We start from the raw sequence: 16,571 nt of genomic DNA, 5'->3' as shown, positions 1-16,571 counted from the left end.
CAGAAATCAATATTCTTCACTAATTCACACAATTGAAATTTGCCGAACATGCTTTTTCTGCATTTCAATCTGTTTTAAAGTTCCTAATTTGTAACTATAAAAAGAAGCAGCTACTTTCAGCCGTTTGAGAGAAACTGAAGAAGACATTTACTGTAGTTTTAGGACCAACAGGCTGATGAATAAACCAAGTAAACCAAAGTAAAGACAAGCTGCACTTTGACTTTTATTAGAACAATTTGCTGGAACTACAGAGTAATGAAGTACTTTTTGTGTGGATGACTTCCAACCTTACTGTACAGCACAGAGCACAGAGGGACAATATATGTAATCAATATATGATGCAGAATGAACAAGTAAAGACTGTAAGCTGAGTCTGAGGCTCATGCAGGACATTTCATAGTGAGGTGTCTTTGGTTGGATTATTCAAACATTTACATCAAAGCACCAAACTCATCTCTCACAGATGAAGGTCTTTGATTCATGATCATATGACCCCGTCCATTTCCTATTATTGTCACAGCAGACTCCACGGTATCCAGAATAAGGATCTGACCATCCTTCTGCCCAGAACCTGTCAGAGAGATCAAATCTGATATGAAACTGGACTAAACTCATAACTATTGTCACATTCATATAAATATGCGTCTCTTTTGGAATATTTCCAATATTTGCTGTATTTCTTTCCCAGGTTTCTCGCCCACTTTCCCTCCTTTAGACTTTTCTCTGAGAATCATCATGCACACTAAAACAGCTTTCAAGCTTTGATGAATATGAAATCTTCCTGCTGTAAAAATGGAGAATAAAAAGAAGTCAGAGCTGACTTTCTGCTGTTTGAAACTGTTTTGTCAGCTGTTTACAGACATCACTTTGAAATGTGTGTCTATCAGGTCATATTTACTGAAGCTTCTTCCTTCATATGTTCTGAAGTTTTACAAACACCAAAGAAGAAGAGACAGGAATTCTCTGAAACACTTTTTGTTCTGTGAGAAAAGAAACATTACAGCACAAAAACATGAAGACAAATTGAACAAAGTGAAATGTGTCGGTCGCTGCTTTGAACATGTTTCAATCCTGATTCCTTCAAACTGACTTGTTGTAACTGAACGTCATCACAGACTGCAGATGAAGAGAGTTCAAGCACAGCTGTTCATTCAAAGGAGGATTTCTGCTTTTCTTTACATTCAGTTTGTGGGGCTGTTGGAAAATAGCTCAACTCATGTATTGCTGATCTATCTTCCAAAACATCAGTGTTTCACTTCTAAATAATAACTCTGGAATAGAAACAAACTAAAGTCTCACCTTTCTGTCAGCGCTGATCCGTCCACCCATTCCCATTTATATCCTCCTGATGTCTGTTTGGATCTCAGACCAATCCAAGAGTGTCCTCTGAAATTACTGACAAATTCCTGTTTGAGAAGAGACACAAATATTGTCTCCAGTCATAATTCAGCACTTCTGTTGTAGTGACAGCATCTTGTGAACATGTCTGAAGGAAGAATAACTGTGATGAAACTTTTCTTCCATTGTGCAGAAATCAGAAAGAGCCAAAGAATCAATGAATATCAGCTCCTCCTGTAGCTCAGTCAGTGTTGCAGTGGAATCAGTGTTAACAAATCATTTGATTCAGTTGGATTTACCGTATTTTTCACACCATAAGGCGCACCAGATTATAAGGTGAAAACAAAACAGATAAGTCATATTTTACTCAACTTATTCTTCTTGCTTCCTCCACTTCCCTACCATTGATTCATTAATGCTGAATTCTCTGCAGCTGCTCTGTTCCCATGTTGTTGCAGTATGTTAATGACTAACCTGGTATTGTGGATGGATTATCTCAGTTGTTCTCCTGACTGCAGTTTGTTCCGTTTACATCATCCTCCCATGTAATTGCATTTGTCCCTAACCATCAGGAACCTTCACGTTAACTTTTGTCCAGCGTTCATCCTCCAGCTTCACTGTGCTAATGTTATGCTAACGTAGCTGTTTTGCTAGCGATCACGTAGCACATCATTATATACCAGCTAGCCCAACTTCAGTAACCCTACAAACGTCACTGCTGTTTAGTTTTCTGTCTTCATTTATGTTGGAAGTGATAGCAGAGCTGTACGTTTGAATTATTTCAGAAATCTCTCAGTCAGAACATGCTATATCATGTTTAGGTGGAAACTAGTGAGCTAACTCCCTGCTAACTTCTAACTCTGTTAAATGTAATAAATTCTGTTTTCATGGATGCCTGGATGTTAAACTTAATTGTTGCACCTGGTAAAGCAGCAACGCTGATCATTTTATTAAAGATGAAAGAATTTAGACACTTTTTAACTCTCAGTGATGCCACAGTGTTTGTTTGACTTTGGGACCTGAAGACGACGGAGTTTTGGACCCAGATTACTCCGTGAGGCTCCTGACTACGGCAGCCGTAATGCTCCAACAATCCATCAAACAGTGCGCCTTCATAGCTTACCAAAGTCACACTAAAACATTTTTTGACAGATTTCTGTGCGCCGTGTACCACATAAAATTGGTTCGAGGTCAGTGAGCACAACCAGAATTCATACATAAGGCGGACTGTCGATTTTGCAGAAAATGAAGGGATTTTAAGTGCGCCTTATAGTGTGGAAAATATAGTAATCAGAAAAAAAAATCTGGATTATGAAGATTGCTCTGATTTTATACAATTTCTGTGTAATTTAAATTTTTGCTTCGAATTTGTCAAATGTGCAAAAACTTTACATTTGAATGTGAAATATGTAAATATTTATTTATAAGTGACTTATGTATGTATGTATGTATGTATGTATGTATATATATGTATATATTGTACTATTCTTAGTTAGCGTATTGTCTGTCTTGTCTTAATGTTGGTTTAAAATGGAGCACTGTAACAAAAAAGAATTTCCCCCAGGGATCAATAAAGTATTCTGATTCTGATTCTGAGTGTCTGTAACAAAAATGGAGAATCCAAGAAATCCATCAGAGTGGAGACAGGAAGCAGGTCACAGACTGACAGCAGGTCAAAAACACAAGTAACAGATCACTGTCAACTCCATCAAAGATCACACAGACATGAACAAACACACCCACCTGTTCCTCTTTGCTGGTTATCATCACCAGATCAGCTCCTTTCTCCTGACAGTCTCTCCTGCTGTCAGACCAAGTTTTGTTCTCAGTGGATTTAAAGTAACAGCTGCTTCCAAATCTCATCCATCGATCAGGACACTTCTCTTAAAGTCAAACACATGTTTTAAAGACAGATTTTGTGTCCTGTTGTATCACATTAATCTTTGGTCCCTGTCATTTTCCCTGTAAATGCTTCATTTGTCTGTTTATATTAAATCCTCTATCAGGAATTTAGGTGTCACTTTTGACTCGACTCTCGCGTTGGATGGTCATTGAAATCTCTGGTTTGGTCTTGTTTTTAATCATTTAAGAAATGTGGCTCTGAGCTGGAGATTGTTATGCATGCATTTCTTCACGGTTGGACTAATGTAACTCGCTGTTTATGTGTCTAAGCAAAGGTTCTGTGGACAGTCTGCAGGTTGTGCAAAACGCTGCAGACAGACGTTTGACAAAACCTTCCTAGTATTCACATGTGACACTGTTGCTCGGTTACACTGACTTCCTGTTGAATTTAGAGGCCATTTTAAGATCCTGATCTTGACATACAGAGCTGTGCATGGACTGGCACCAGCCTAAATCTCTGATCTGCTACAGCACTATGTCCCCAGAAGGTCCCTAGGGTCATCTGATCAGGGCTTACTTGCTATGAAAAATATTAAGAGGGTGAGGCACAGGGTGGTAGAGCTTTTGCCACTGTGTCCCCTCAGCTGTGGAACTCTCTCCCCCAAACATTAACAACTGTGGACTCAGTAGTTGATTTTAAAAAAACTCAGAACTGCTTTTGGTTAATTTTTGCCTGTTTTATATTGTCTTTTTAAAAAGAAAAAACTTTTCATGACTTGTTATCTTATGTGCAGCACTTAGTTTATTATTTTTACTATTATTAAACTCAGGTTTTCTCTCTTATTCATAAACTTACATTTATACAGAGAAACTGTTACACAGCATCAAACATGTAGGATTCAAAACAAAGACACAATCAGGTTATCACTGTGTAACACTGATGTTTTCTATCAGTTATTCAAACTTTATTACCTTCTATCTTCTTCAGCTTCTTCACTTCTTCCTGTAGCTGACTGTGGTTTTTACTCAGTTCATCATAACGGCTCTGTAACTGAGTCAGGCTGGTTTTTGTGCCTTTAGAGTAAAACAGATTCAAATTAAGTTAAAATGTTCTACAAATATATCTGTGATATAAGAACTTGGTGTTTGCTTACCTTGAAGTTCATCCTGCAGCTCACTCTTGTTCAAAGCATCTGAAATATTTCAGTGAAACCAAAATAAAATAAAATAAAATAAAATGAGTGAAACGTTGAACAGAAATAATCTTCTTCCTCTGCTTTGTCAAATATCAATAAGAGTCAGAAACTTGCAGCCATTGCTCTTTAACATGTCCTGTGGGTGGAGGTGTTAGAACTACAGGAAATCTGATGAGCTAAATACGTATCAACTGTGAACAAAAACCACTGACAAGATTCAGAATAATTGTGCTTCAGTGTGGAGGAAGAAGGTGAAGAGTCAAACAGCATTTCTACACCTGTAGTCAGAGATGTTATGTAGGGCTTTGGAACGTGATGTCACGGGGGTGGGCGTGGAAAGGATTTTGTCCCGATCCGCCATTTTGGGGGTCTAAACAAAGCGCAAGCGAAAAAGTAGTCACACACAACAGTTCGTTCTTGCTGTGTGGTCCGCTGCAATGTTCAATCGCACAACCGGCAAGAGAATAAGCTTGAAAATGGTTTATCTTTTCATTCTTTCCCAACCTGGAAGCAACATGAAGCAGCTCGTGTGTCGATGTTACCAAACGAAGGCGTGTAGCCTGGATAGCAGCCGTGAGCTGATATCCAGTTCTCTTCCATCTCCAAATATCTGTTGGTTCTAAATCTGGTAAGTTCTAAATATGGTCATATCACTCTTTATAGCCTATTAGTTTTATTTTTGATGCGCTCTGAGGTCATAGCAAATTAGAACAAACATCCTACTGAGTGATTTTGCAGAACTACCTTCTATTTATAGAGTTGCTAATTATTTGGCATTATTGCAGCAAACCAGCCAATGAAATGGATGAAACATCGTGACTGAGTTCCAGCGCTACACAAGGAACCTGCTTCAAACATACCACCATGCCAATCAGATTACTTCTTCCATGTGAGGGTGAAGAGGTGACCCTTCAGGATAAGATGGTGAAGGTTTGCTGCGTTTGGTGAACAGTGTGATAATAAAACCAGGGAAAAATGAAACCTGCTCCTGTTAAATATTCTTTAGTCTTTTGCTGTATAAACAGCTGTATTTTTTCAAAAGATACAGTAAATAAAGTAATGTTAGTAGTGGGTGATATCATGTAAACACTGTCATGATTTTGTGTAAACATTTTGTCATTTGTAAACTGTAAATGACATGGATTCTACATGTAATGTGATGTTCTATAAAGTGGTTTTAATTAAAAAAAAAAAAAAGAGGCAAAAATTAGTTTGTTTCTTTATTCAACTTTTGAACAGCGGGACTCAGTCAGTACATATTCAGTAAATGCAAATTATTTACACAGCAGTGCACTACAGGCATAAATCTAGACCCCTAGATAAAACATGATGGCATTATAGCAGTGACGACTCCTCCACAGTAGCAGGTGGGATTTTTCTGTTTTGAGGCTCCTTTTCCCCGTCACTACAGATGGTCTGTTTATGTTTTGATCAAGAGCCTTTTTTGGGCAGCTGAAGAGGAGAAGTCCATCTTATGGCCAACCTCTGGCTGTATCTTGGTCATATTACCCAGCAAAACCCAGTATGCAGGTTCATCTGTAACAGTCCTTGTGCCACAGATCAACACTGTTGCTTCTACTTTAAACAGAAGAGCAGCGACGTGGGTGCAGGTCTCCGTGACTCCGGCCTTACAGGTGCAGTGGGCGGCTTCAACCTTCCCTGTGATGCTCACAGTGACCCATGGCTGCAATGCTGGTTCATTCAGTCTTTGAGAGTGCAGGACCTGAAACACACACAGACAAAGTTCATTTAAAGACAAGAACTATGAGCCAAGGCCGACACAAATGTGTTTAATCTACTTTATCATAAATGTAACAAAGTGTTTAGAAAGTTAGCACATACATGTCATTTTTCATTTCTTTATGTGTCCATCGCTGCAGGTTATAGTGTAAATCTGCCTGTTCTCTGTCAGAAACCTGCCTGCAGAAAATGAACCTAAAGTATGTAATGCAAGGATGCCATCACTGTAGAGATGGAGAAAGCATAAATTGACAGTTATGAATCACTTAATATGATATGAGATTCTGCAGGTCATTGATCAATGTATAAAACTAAAATAAAATGTATTTTAGTGACACAAGATACAAATATGGAAGCAAGATGTATAATTAGGATTATTTATAATAAATATGAATAAATCATTGCAATTTCTTTAACCATAAAGAATAACTAAATCCTTCAGGACAATGTCTCATAAATGCACTGAACTCACTATGTTATCCCTCTAACAGCCTCCACATGTTCTCACTGTAATTTCCCCTCATGAATGAATTTATGCTGCACTAATGTGAATGTTTGCAGGAAAATCTAACGCATTTCACTCGCAGTACTCGAGCTGACTTACCTTTGTTTGAATGACGACTTGTACGCGCTGACTCCACAGATAAGGTATGAACTATGTCAGGCTACGTCAGTAGCGGTTGGTCTCCAGGGTTTCTACTCCACTGCCGTATTTCATACGGGTCCACATTTCCAATGCAGGCTCTTTTCTGCAAGTACCGCTGCTTCGCCTCTGGACGCAATCGGTCTCTATACAGTCCGTTCTCTTTTGAGCTGCTTTTAAGCATCTTGTAATCGTCGTTCCAACAGTGTGTTTGTTTTGATTCGTAGACCCCGAAAATGGTGCCGCGCTCCCACAATGCATTGCGGCGTGACGTCAACTCCAAAGCCCTACATGCTTTGAAAGAATAGATTCTGACTCATGTGACATGTGCCTGTTCTCACTGAAAATATGTCTTTTTACATTCAGTCAAAGCTGCTCTGAGGCTTCAACACTTCCTCATATCAAAGGTGTTTCCATGTGATCAGGTACTTCCTGTATTTGCTGTGGCAGAAGGACACGTTCTGGTTGTGAAGCTGCATGTTTGTTGGCTGCTGGGATTCAGTATCAGTCATACATTCATTTGCAGGAGAAGTTCAGAGGTTGTATCTTATCTTACAGCATATGGACAGGATGATGATCCCAGCTAACATCAGGAGGCACAGCACTCTTAGACCCAGTGTAGCACATCTGAAAGAGCCCTTCAGGACTGAAGGAGGATTCAGAGTCTGTGGTCCTGTTAGAAAGCAGTGTGGATGTTGGTCTGTGCTTATTTCCTGTCACTCTGTGTTTAATAGACCTGTGGTTGTGGTTGTATCAGCTTAGCTTCATAAAAGGGTCGGTTGCCAAAAAACAAGGAAATATAACATCTGCACTGTAACTAAAGTGCCTGAATCAATTTGCTGTTCACAGAGCTCTACAAACCAACGTGGGAAAAAAACGTAAACTACAAAGGTTCATACAGCAAATGGAGAAACAGATGTTTGATGAGCTGCAGTTATTTGGCATTAAAAGCTGACTGTAACAAACTGGAAGTACATTTATTTGTATAATTGACTTACCTCCTTCCTGCGACTGAAAATGATCATAACTATCTCTGATCTCATCTGTACTCTCGTAGGTATCCACCTCCCTCTGCTCCCACTCTACTCCGTCCTCCTTTCTGCTGTATCTCACCTTCTTTGATAGATCTGGTTCAGCATAAATATCTGAGGACATCGTGAGAGGACTGAGACAGCTGAGCAGAAGCTGCACTTACAGAGTTTAAACTATACTTTAACAGTTATGCAGTACTAACCCTTGTATATATGGTGCTATGCTGTACTGTTCTTGTCCAGCCTTCTGTCTGCTTTCAGACAGGAAGAAACTCTGAGGAAGTGACATCATGCAAAGGACCACAGACCAACACTTTCATTTGATTGCATAAAAACCTCGAGTGTGCTTGAACACACAAATGGAACATTTCATGGTATTTATATTTGCAAAGCCCCTCAGAAACATGTGAAAACATTTGCATGAAACAGGAATAAATGCATTTTCTTTGTTTAACAAAAGGTGAGCTTGTGGTGAAAAAAAAACACACATACGTCATGCTCACACATGTGCACCTCATGTGCACAAAGCAGGAAATGTCTCTTTGTCAGTAATACGTTTTTCTATTTCCTGATAGAAAACAAACTGTTAAACTGTTTAAGATTTCATGTGACTAAAGTTACCAAGTTGTTTTTAAAGTATACGATCATTTTTTAGCTCGTAAATTAACATCAAAATGAAACTTATGCACAAGTTCAGTAAGGAAGATCTATGGCCTCACATCTGTCCACTGCCAGGCGCTGCTGACTAAATCTAAGCTGTATCACTTCCACTTTCCCACACTGTCAAGCTGTTTGTGTTATCACTGGTCTAGTCCAATGACCTTTTCCTGGCCTTCTCCAGGCCAATCAGCATTCATGCCACGTACAGCAGCGCAAACAAATTCATCCATCCCTGGGCTTCCATGTGTCTTTAATGTTTGCAGAAGAGTATTGCCAGGGTAAAATCCAATTTCAGTTGTCTCTGGCTGTCATTCTTTTTTCTCTCGCTATTTAACAGTCATCTAAGTGTGCCTGGAATTTTCTCCAGTTAACAATAAATCCAGGCACAGTATATTTCAAATCAGTTTATACTTGCCTCTCTCAGCTACTCCACATCACAAGCTCAAATTCCCAGTCTGATCTCTCAGCCCGTGTATTCCAGCAGCTCAGTTATTCAGTCATGCATGTTAATTAATTATCTTCCATCCATCCATCCATCCATTCACTTCCGCTTATCCTTTTCAGGGTCGCAGGGGGCGCTGGAGCCTATCCCAGCTGTCGTAGGGCGAGAGGCGGGGTAGACCCTGGACAGGTCGGCAGTTTGTCGCAGGGCCAACACACAGAGACAGACAACCATTCGCACTCACATTCACTCACACATTCACACCTAATGGCAATTTGGATTATCCAATTAACCTATCCCCATCTGCATAACTACAGAAAACGAAAAAAAATTAAAATTATACAAGAAAATTGTAAAATAATCAATGCCAGTGTTTCTGACACTTTTAGACGAGTAAACATGTCCCGGGTCAAATTGACCCAGGAACATAATTGGTGTTCCTGGACACCAACATAACAGGAGGGTAAAGTTCCGCTCTTGTTTTCTATGCTGCGGTTCCAGCAAAGACGAAACAGCCGGGTCACTGGACTCGCTGCTCCTGTGTCAGCGCACAGCAGGCACACTTTGCTCCCCCTCCCCCCTCTTGTGTTTAGATGTTGCGCCGTGACGTGACGTGACTTAAGACGCTTTGGGGGTTGTTAAGTTGTTTACATATTATTTATATTTTCACCAGTTGTTATTTTTGTTGTTGAGAATTTTAATTGTAATTTCTGTATTATAGTTTCTCAACAGTACTTGTTTGTTTTAATTTTTTACTGTTTTTTGCACACTTTTTATGTAAGATCTTTCTAAAAGAAAAAAAAAAGGAAATAAATAAATAAAAATTGGTAACTATAAACCACCAAGGCTGTGAGCCCCGACCAAACCTACTCTCCACTCCGCAAACAGGCGAGAGAAGTGACCCGAACGATCGGCGCCCCATGCTCCGACCCAGGGAAGTGTCCACTCTGGCGATCACGCACGCATCAAGCGGCGCTGGTGACGAGGTGGTTCCCCGAGCCCTCACCTCAGCATGCCACCCTCGGGCGTGGTAGGACCCCCACACACCTCGACCTCTGTCTCCAGCTTGGGAGGTCCCACCCTTACAATAATCACACGGTTGCTGTAACACTACATTCAATGTCTGCAGTTCTCCCACTGCCAGCCGTACACTTTACCACCAAAAACAACAACACAAGCAGAGCACAGTCCTGGGTTTTAACTATTTAATAATAAAAAAAACGCAACATCACAAAAAACACTTGAGGTCATGAAAATTTATTGAGATTTAGCAATTCAAAGAGCATCCACCTTATTTTCGATATCAGCAATACTGGCCCATATTTACTTGGTATTGGATCGATACCAAAATATGTAGTATCGCACACCACTAATGGCAGTCCATTCTCCCTGCAGCACGGAGTACACTGCCCATGAGGCTGCATTCTTTAGAGCTATGCCTTCATATTAAATCATTTTTTAATAATAATTGTTACAAATATTTCATCACTTCATTATGCGGGCCGCAAGATTGAGGCCCAGGGATTAGAGCCTGCTAATACGTCTTTTGTTTGGGTTTACACCGGCGTGGAATTACCAAAAAATAGAGAGGGCATAGCATAACATATGAAACAGGAAAAGGCCGCCATGTTATCCATTTATTTCAACAAAGCAACTGTACTCTGAATATCACTTTCTTCAAGGGAAACTGTAACGGAATACAGTTACTCATATTTTGTATTTTAAATATGCAACACTGGTACATGTACTCCGTTACTCCGCAACACAACAAAGAACACAAGGAAAAATGCAGACAATAAACATACACTAGGGCGAACGAGGCAAAAGGCCATAGATGCGAACACAGCTGAACATAATCTAACTAATGAGACTGGGAAGCAAAACCGAACAAGATGCACACAGGACAAGAGACAAGAGAGAACTAGTGAGAGAAACAGAGACACGACTGGGGAACAGGCCAATCAACATGGAGACAAGACTGACTTCACAGAGAGATACTAACACAGGAAGAGGGCGGGGACACAGAGGGGGGATGATAACACAAAACCTGAGGCTAGATAACAAACTAAGACCTGGGACACAAACAGAGACACAACAATCATGACCAAAACTTCACCTCAGAACATGAAATGAACCAGAATCAGACGTCAAACACAAACGCTGGCTCACAGACCAGGACCATGAGCCTCCACACAGAAAGACTCCACCCAAAACAGGAACTCTCTTTCTGAGAAGTGATGGTGCTCACCACTGCAGCACCACGCTGCCCTGTTAGTTTCTGTGCTGGTAAAAATAAAGATGAATAAATAGTTCACTCTGACATATTTCCTGTGTCACAAACACTTCTTCTCTCTGCTGCTTCGATGTACTTACAGTTTGTAGAAGGCAGCGTCTAACAAATATCATGGTCCTGAGTCTGGGTATTCAATGTTTATGTTTTGATTATTTTCTATTCTGTGATTTTAGTCTGGTTTTTTTTCATGGTTTAGTCTTTTGCATTTTCTAGCTCTCTAAGTCCTTCAGTGTTTTGTGATTTTGAGTTCTTAGGGTTTGCTCCTGTGCCTCCCATATTTAGTTATTTGTTCTTATTGAGATGACATTATACAATCCTGCAAGAGTGGTTGGTTGCCTGGACTCACGAAATTTACAAGGTCACACGGGATTTTCCAAAGGAAAATCACTGGAATTATAAGAGGCAGACAACTATACACACACCACATGTGTTTGCTGTTTATATTTGGTTCAACCTGTCAAGGACAAAAACGTAATGAAAATTCTGCATCAAGCCTTGTAATCGTAGCTTTCCTAATTTTGGTAAGTCTGGGTTGACAGCAAGGTGGTGCCGTAGTTAACGTTGTTTCCTTCCAGCAAAAAGGTCCTGGGTTCAAATCCCCTGGATTCTCTCTTGGTACTCAGGAGTCCTTCCACATTTGAAGTCATGTAGTTATTAGGGTTAGGTTAACTGAAGATTCTAAACTATGTGTGAATGTGAGTGCAAATGTGATAGCCCTGCCTCTATTCCTATCACATCTGTGATAGGTCCCACCCTCCTCCCCCCCCCCCCCCCCCAACCCTGAAAATGATAAGAGGATGGATGGAGTGGAAGTTATAGTAAACCAATTGAAAATGTATGCTAACCAGACTCTAGATTTTGTTGAACATTATGTAATATGAAGATAACATGTAGTATTTAAGTGAAAAAGTAGTATTGGGTTAAAGGTTATTGAATAGTGTTGGAATAAAGAAAATTTTGAAGGTTAACATATTCCAAGAGCTCAACTTACTTCATCTAAACATGTTTCAATCACATTTTATCAACAGAAAATGCCCAGGTTTATAGAATATGAATAACTAGGGCTGCTCGATTATGGCAAAAATGATAATCACGATTATTTTCACTCAAATTGAGATCTCGATTATTTGACGATATTTATTTAACCCTTTAAGACCTACTATAGAACCAAGTCCGCCAGAGCTTGTATTTTTTTTTTTACATGTTGTAGTGCCATTTGTGGGAGCATTTCAAGTTGCTATACAACTGTTATAGCCCATATTTTAATAATATGTATGCATTAAGTCCATAGTAAACATAGTAAAAAATTTAAAATCGTTTTGGGTTTTTTTACATATATTTCTACTTGGAGAAATTTAAGAGGGTTATCCCTCAAAACTTTAAATACAAAAAAGTTGCAAACAATAGTTTACAACAACAGGAAATTTATTTTGAGTGTCTTCATAGTTTTATTTTGGAGATTTGGAGCAATTTTTATATACTGCAGGAAAAACGAAAAAACAATCCTATGATGCAAATTTGCAAAGAAAACAGCATCAAAATAAACTATTTCCAGCAGTGCAATTCGAGTTCTAAGCATCCCAGAAACTATTCAGAAAAGTCAAACATGACAAGGAAAGGCTTTTACGGCCTACAAGTAAAAAACTACATTTTCTGCGAAAATGACGTCACTTCCGGTTTCGGGCAGGAAATGGCGGACATGCGATCGTTCGCGCTGACGTCTGTTTCACTGTGGGAAGTGTTAGGAACAGCTGATCGGATTGGCAAAGCGTGTTTCTGGAATATTATGTTTTTGTTCCTGCAAGTGCTTTTTATGCAGTTTTTGCAAAGCTTTATGTGGAAGGAAACCGTGACCGAGGACAAGCTGATGGCATCAGATGTAAGTACAACTCCTCCGGTTTCATATGCAAAACAAATTATTGCGCTAGCTTACACGGTTCTGGTTCTACAGGGATTTAAAAATAGTTACACAAAACAGAGCGTGCTGCTCTGACCGGCTTTAAAGGGTTAACAATAACAATGTATTGAATAATGACTTTAAAAAAATAATATAAAATAGTGTGCAACACCACTGAAGTTTTTTTACCTCTCTTTTCAACCAACGGCAGTCACTCTCCTCTCCAAATAACTTCTGCTTAGCTTTCCGAGCTTCTCTCGGGTCCTCTTAATCAGCGGTCTCCAACCTTTTTTGCGCCACGGACGGTTTATGCCCGACAGTATTTTCACGGACCGGCCTTTAAGGTGTTGCGGATAAATGCAACAAAATAAAACCAGTACCGGTACCGAAAAAATGAAGATTTATTCATAACACACGTCAAAAGACCCAGGAAAACAGAGTTAACGATAAAAACGATAACAAAATAACGCTGAAAACCAATAAAAACCCTGAAAACCATACATTTCACACCTGAGCCTCTACTCTCGCGGCCCGGTACCAAACGACTCACGGACCAGTACCGGTCCGAGGCCCGGGGGTTGGGGACCGCTGCTCTTAATTGTTGTGACGCTTGTTCGAAATGCAGAGAGGTGCGCTGGATTTGCCACACGGAGCAGTGCGAGAGTAAAGCATGAGGGAGGGGCTAATAATCGGCTCAGTCATTTTTAATGATAGTTGAAAGCCCAGATCGTCATCGTGATTAAAATTCGATTAATTGAGCAGCCCTATGAATAACTGCCCATGCAAAACATCTGTCTGCAAATACTGGCCACTACTGAATTAAGTAAATCCAACATATTCTTTTTTTCAGTGTACACCCTCTTTGCTGTGTGTTACCTCCATGCTCCTAGTAATTTGCTAGCACTCTGTTTCCCAATGTAGTTTCTTAGTTTCTTAGTTCCTTTGTTTTTTGGTTTGAGTTTCTCATTTCTAGTTCCTTTATTTCGGTTTGGTTTTCTGCAAAAGTGTAGAATTATTTCCAGGAATAAAGCTGCCGTTTTCAGTTAACTTCCCATGTTTGAGTCTTGCGTTCAGGTCCTACATCCTGCCACACAGCCACACATGACAACAAGGCCATGTTATTATGTACATATTGCAACTGCTGAGTTAACCCTTATTATCTCTGTGATATTATAGACAATATTAAAAATAGAAACTTTCTGGAGGTATTTTAATGAACTGTTTCTGTCATTTATATTTTTATGTTATTATAATGTCTCAGTTTAATTTCAGTGTTTTAAATTCATGAAACTGAACTTCAGATCTTGTTGAATGCTGTTTTCATTTGTACATAACTCACAGTTTCACACATTGTGACGTGTCAGAAGAACTGTGTCTCTCTTCTAGTTTTACTTCCTCTGCATTTTCTCTTCAAAGCTGTCTGACTTACCCCTTATAAGGGCTTTGGGTCCACATGAACCGTTTTCAGTTTTTAGCTTAAGAAAAATTATAGAAATAATTATTTTCTCAAATTAAGATTAATTGGCTGTGACTCATTTTCAGTGAGGAACATAACTCAGAAAACATTCACATTGACCTCCCGTCCCTTTCACATTTGCACCACATACAGGGTCTTCAGGTCCACTGGACCCGTGGCTAGTGAAAATGATCTGTGTGTGTGAGTGTGAGAGAGAGAGAAAAGCATGTGAATTGACCCAGGTGTGACCCATCAGTGCTGTTCCCACACAAGGTTACAACTAGGGATGGGTACCGGTGTCCGGTGCCATGATGGCACCGGTTCTGACATAAACGGTAGTAACCAGACCGAAAAGCAGCGCACATTTCGGTGCTTTATTTCGGTGCTTTTTTTCCCTGAGCTGTGATACACTTCTAGCCAATCATTTTACGTTTCCGAGAATAGTAGGCGGGCCCAGGTACGTACGTTCTGTTAGCGCAGAGCTACAGATTAAAAATGTCCAAGGCGAAGCGGTCAAAAGTCTGGCTGTACTTCACAGCAAAATATGCAAACTCAACAGCAACAAGTGCTTTAAGCTGATACTGTGATACTGTCAAAGGAGGTAACACCTCAAATCCGATGAAACACCTGGCGACGCATAGCGTTTTTTTTAAAAGCCCAGAAATGCGCCGTATTTGATAGCTTGCTGCGAGACCTCACACCGAGCGCATCTACTGCGGGTGGGTTGCCTGTTATGCAACATCCCCCAAAAACACGAAGAGGAGAGTCCTGGCCCCTAGCCCTGCCAGTGTAGCAGAAATGATGACGGATGATGATGCAGCAGCAGCCGTTCTTCTCTGCGTGAGGAGCTTAATGTTGTTCGTGTGTAATTTACGTTGAGTAGGCTAACCACGTTATTACATTAATGCATGTAAGGTGAACTAGCAAACCTCATCATAGCTACATGCGGCTGTCTTCCTGTTTGATGGCAGATACTCCCTTCACCCTGGACAAAAAGGCTAAAATGACCAAAGAAAAAGTGGAAAACAGTTAAACATGAGAGGTTTTTGGACAAAGTTTGTGTTTTTTCCATTGTTTAAGCACTGCTTCTGTCATGGTCTGGTTGGGCACCTGCAGGTCTCAGACAGCGGCTCCTCCTCCTTTAGGCGGAGTCCGGTTGCCCCTCCCTGGCTGACCACCTGTGAGCAATCGTGCCAGCGGTATATCAGACCTGCGCTCTCAACCACTCATCGCCTGAGTATCTGCTATTCCCATGTTAGTTCAGTGGAGCATCCTAAACCTTGTCTTAACGCCGTGTGATGACTGACCTGTCTTTTCTTGTCCTCAGCGATAGCACCCGGAGTGGAGATCTTGTTCCCCTCGCTCCCGTCCTCCTGGACCTGGGCCGCCAGCTGCTTACACAACGTGGCCTGCCGGCCCACCGCTCACCTGCCTGCCTCCCCACGCCTCGACCGCTTCCGGGTTTTCCGCTCCACCTGTCCCCTCCATCTGAAACCAAGTAAGGCAATTCAATTCAACTGCGGAGGATTATTGGTTGTCTGCTGGATCCCTCTGATCGTGATCTCCTCTTGTTCCAGTGCCCCCGGCCCCTACCTAGTCCTGTTTCTACCTCCCCGCTGTCCCCGCTGTTCAGCCGTCTCCTAGAGGTGTCTAGGTCGCCCTCATTATCACCGACGAATCCTACGCGCCACTAGTGTGGTGGCGTCGCTTTGTGTTTCACCTTTGTTTACCTGTGGGCGGAAATAAATCATTTGTTTTCTGTCACCTCGCTTCCGGGTTGGTTTCTGCGCCTGTGTCCATCCCTGTTCCCTCGTGCCGTTGAGCCGTGACAGCTTCCAGCCAAGAGTGATACCATATATGCCCCATAGCTGCAGAAAAGGCTAACATTGTTATCTTTTTACAAAAAACAGCTGAGCATGAGAGGTTTTTGGACCAATTTTGTGTTCTCCATTCTTTAAGCACCGGTTTGAGCACCATTTGAGCACCGGCACCGTTTCAAAAGTACCGATTTGGCACCGGTATCGGATAAAACC

General features: G+C 40.8%; 1 protein-coding gene and 1 long non-coding RNA gene across 3 annotated transcripts; one reads left to right on the top strand and one right to left on the bottom strand.

The window, feature by feature from the left end:
* Positions 1 to 279: 279 nt before the first annotated feature.
* Positions 280 to 15,977, bottom strand: LOC146643052 (CD209 antigen-like protein C). 2 transcript variants are annotated; one of them, XM_085395268.1, is made up of 7 exons: positions 7,758 to 11,886; positions 7,316 to 7,432; positions 4,335 to 4,373; positions 4,153 to 4,254; positions 3,082 to 3,221; positions 1,300 to 1,406; positions 280 to 571 (listed from the first exon to the last, which is right to left on the bottom strand). In XM_085395268.1, the coding sequence occupies exons 1-7, from the start codon at positions 7,912 to 7,914 to the stop codon at positions 451 to 453; spliced, it is 783 nt and encodes a 260-aa protein (XP_085251394.1). In that variant the 5' UTR covers positions 7,915 to 11,886; the 3' UTR covers positions 280 to 450. The 2 variants fall into 2 exon arrangements, 1 of the variants encoding a protein (XP_085251394.1); XR_014909218.1 differs by lacking the exons at positions 280 to 571; positions 1,300 to 1,406; positions 3,082 to 3,221; positions 7,316 to 7,432; positions 7,758 to 11,886 and adding an exon at positions 15,846 to 15,977 and having other exon boundaries at positions 4,160 to 4,254.
* Positions 14,495 to 16,226, top strand: LOC146643051 (uncharacterized). The gene is made up of 3 exons (XR_014909219.1): positions 14,495 to 15,792; positions 15,866 to 16,036; positions 16,116 to 16,226. It is a non-coding gene; the product is annotated as an uncharacterized LOC146643051 (long non-coding RNA).
* The last annotated feature ends 345 nt before the right edge of the window (positions 16,227 to 16,571 follow it).

The sequence above is a fragment of the Rhamphochromis longiceps genome, linkage group LG22 (genome assembly GCF_057381845.1).
Source record: "Rhamphochromis longiceps isolate RC_006_pf linkage group LG22, R_longiceps_female_GT1.1, whole genome shotgun sequence".
NCBI lineage: Eukaryota > Metazoa > Chordata > Actinopteri > Cichliformes > Cichlidae > Rhamphochromis > Rhamphochromis longiceps.
The sequence above is the reverse complement of the archived record's forward strand: the minus strand, read 5'-3'. Positions and strand labels throughout refer to the sequence as shown.

Excerpts from the sequence above, each read along its gene's own strand:
- LOC146643052 (XM_085395268.1), bottom strand. The coding sequence starts at position 7,914 with ATGTCCTCAGATATTTATGCTGAACCAGATCTATCAAAGAAGGTGAGA. Across the intron at positions 7,433-7,757 it reads TTTTCAGTCGCAGGAAGGAG|GACCACAGACTCTGAATCCT; the intron begins GTAAGTCAATTA and ends GCTTTCTAACAG. Across the intron at positions 572-1,299 it reads GGATCAGCGCTGACAGAAAG|GTTCTGGGCAGAAGGATGGT; the intron begins GTGAGACTTTAG and ends TCTCTCTGACAG.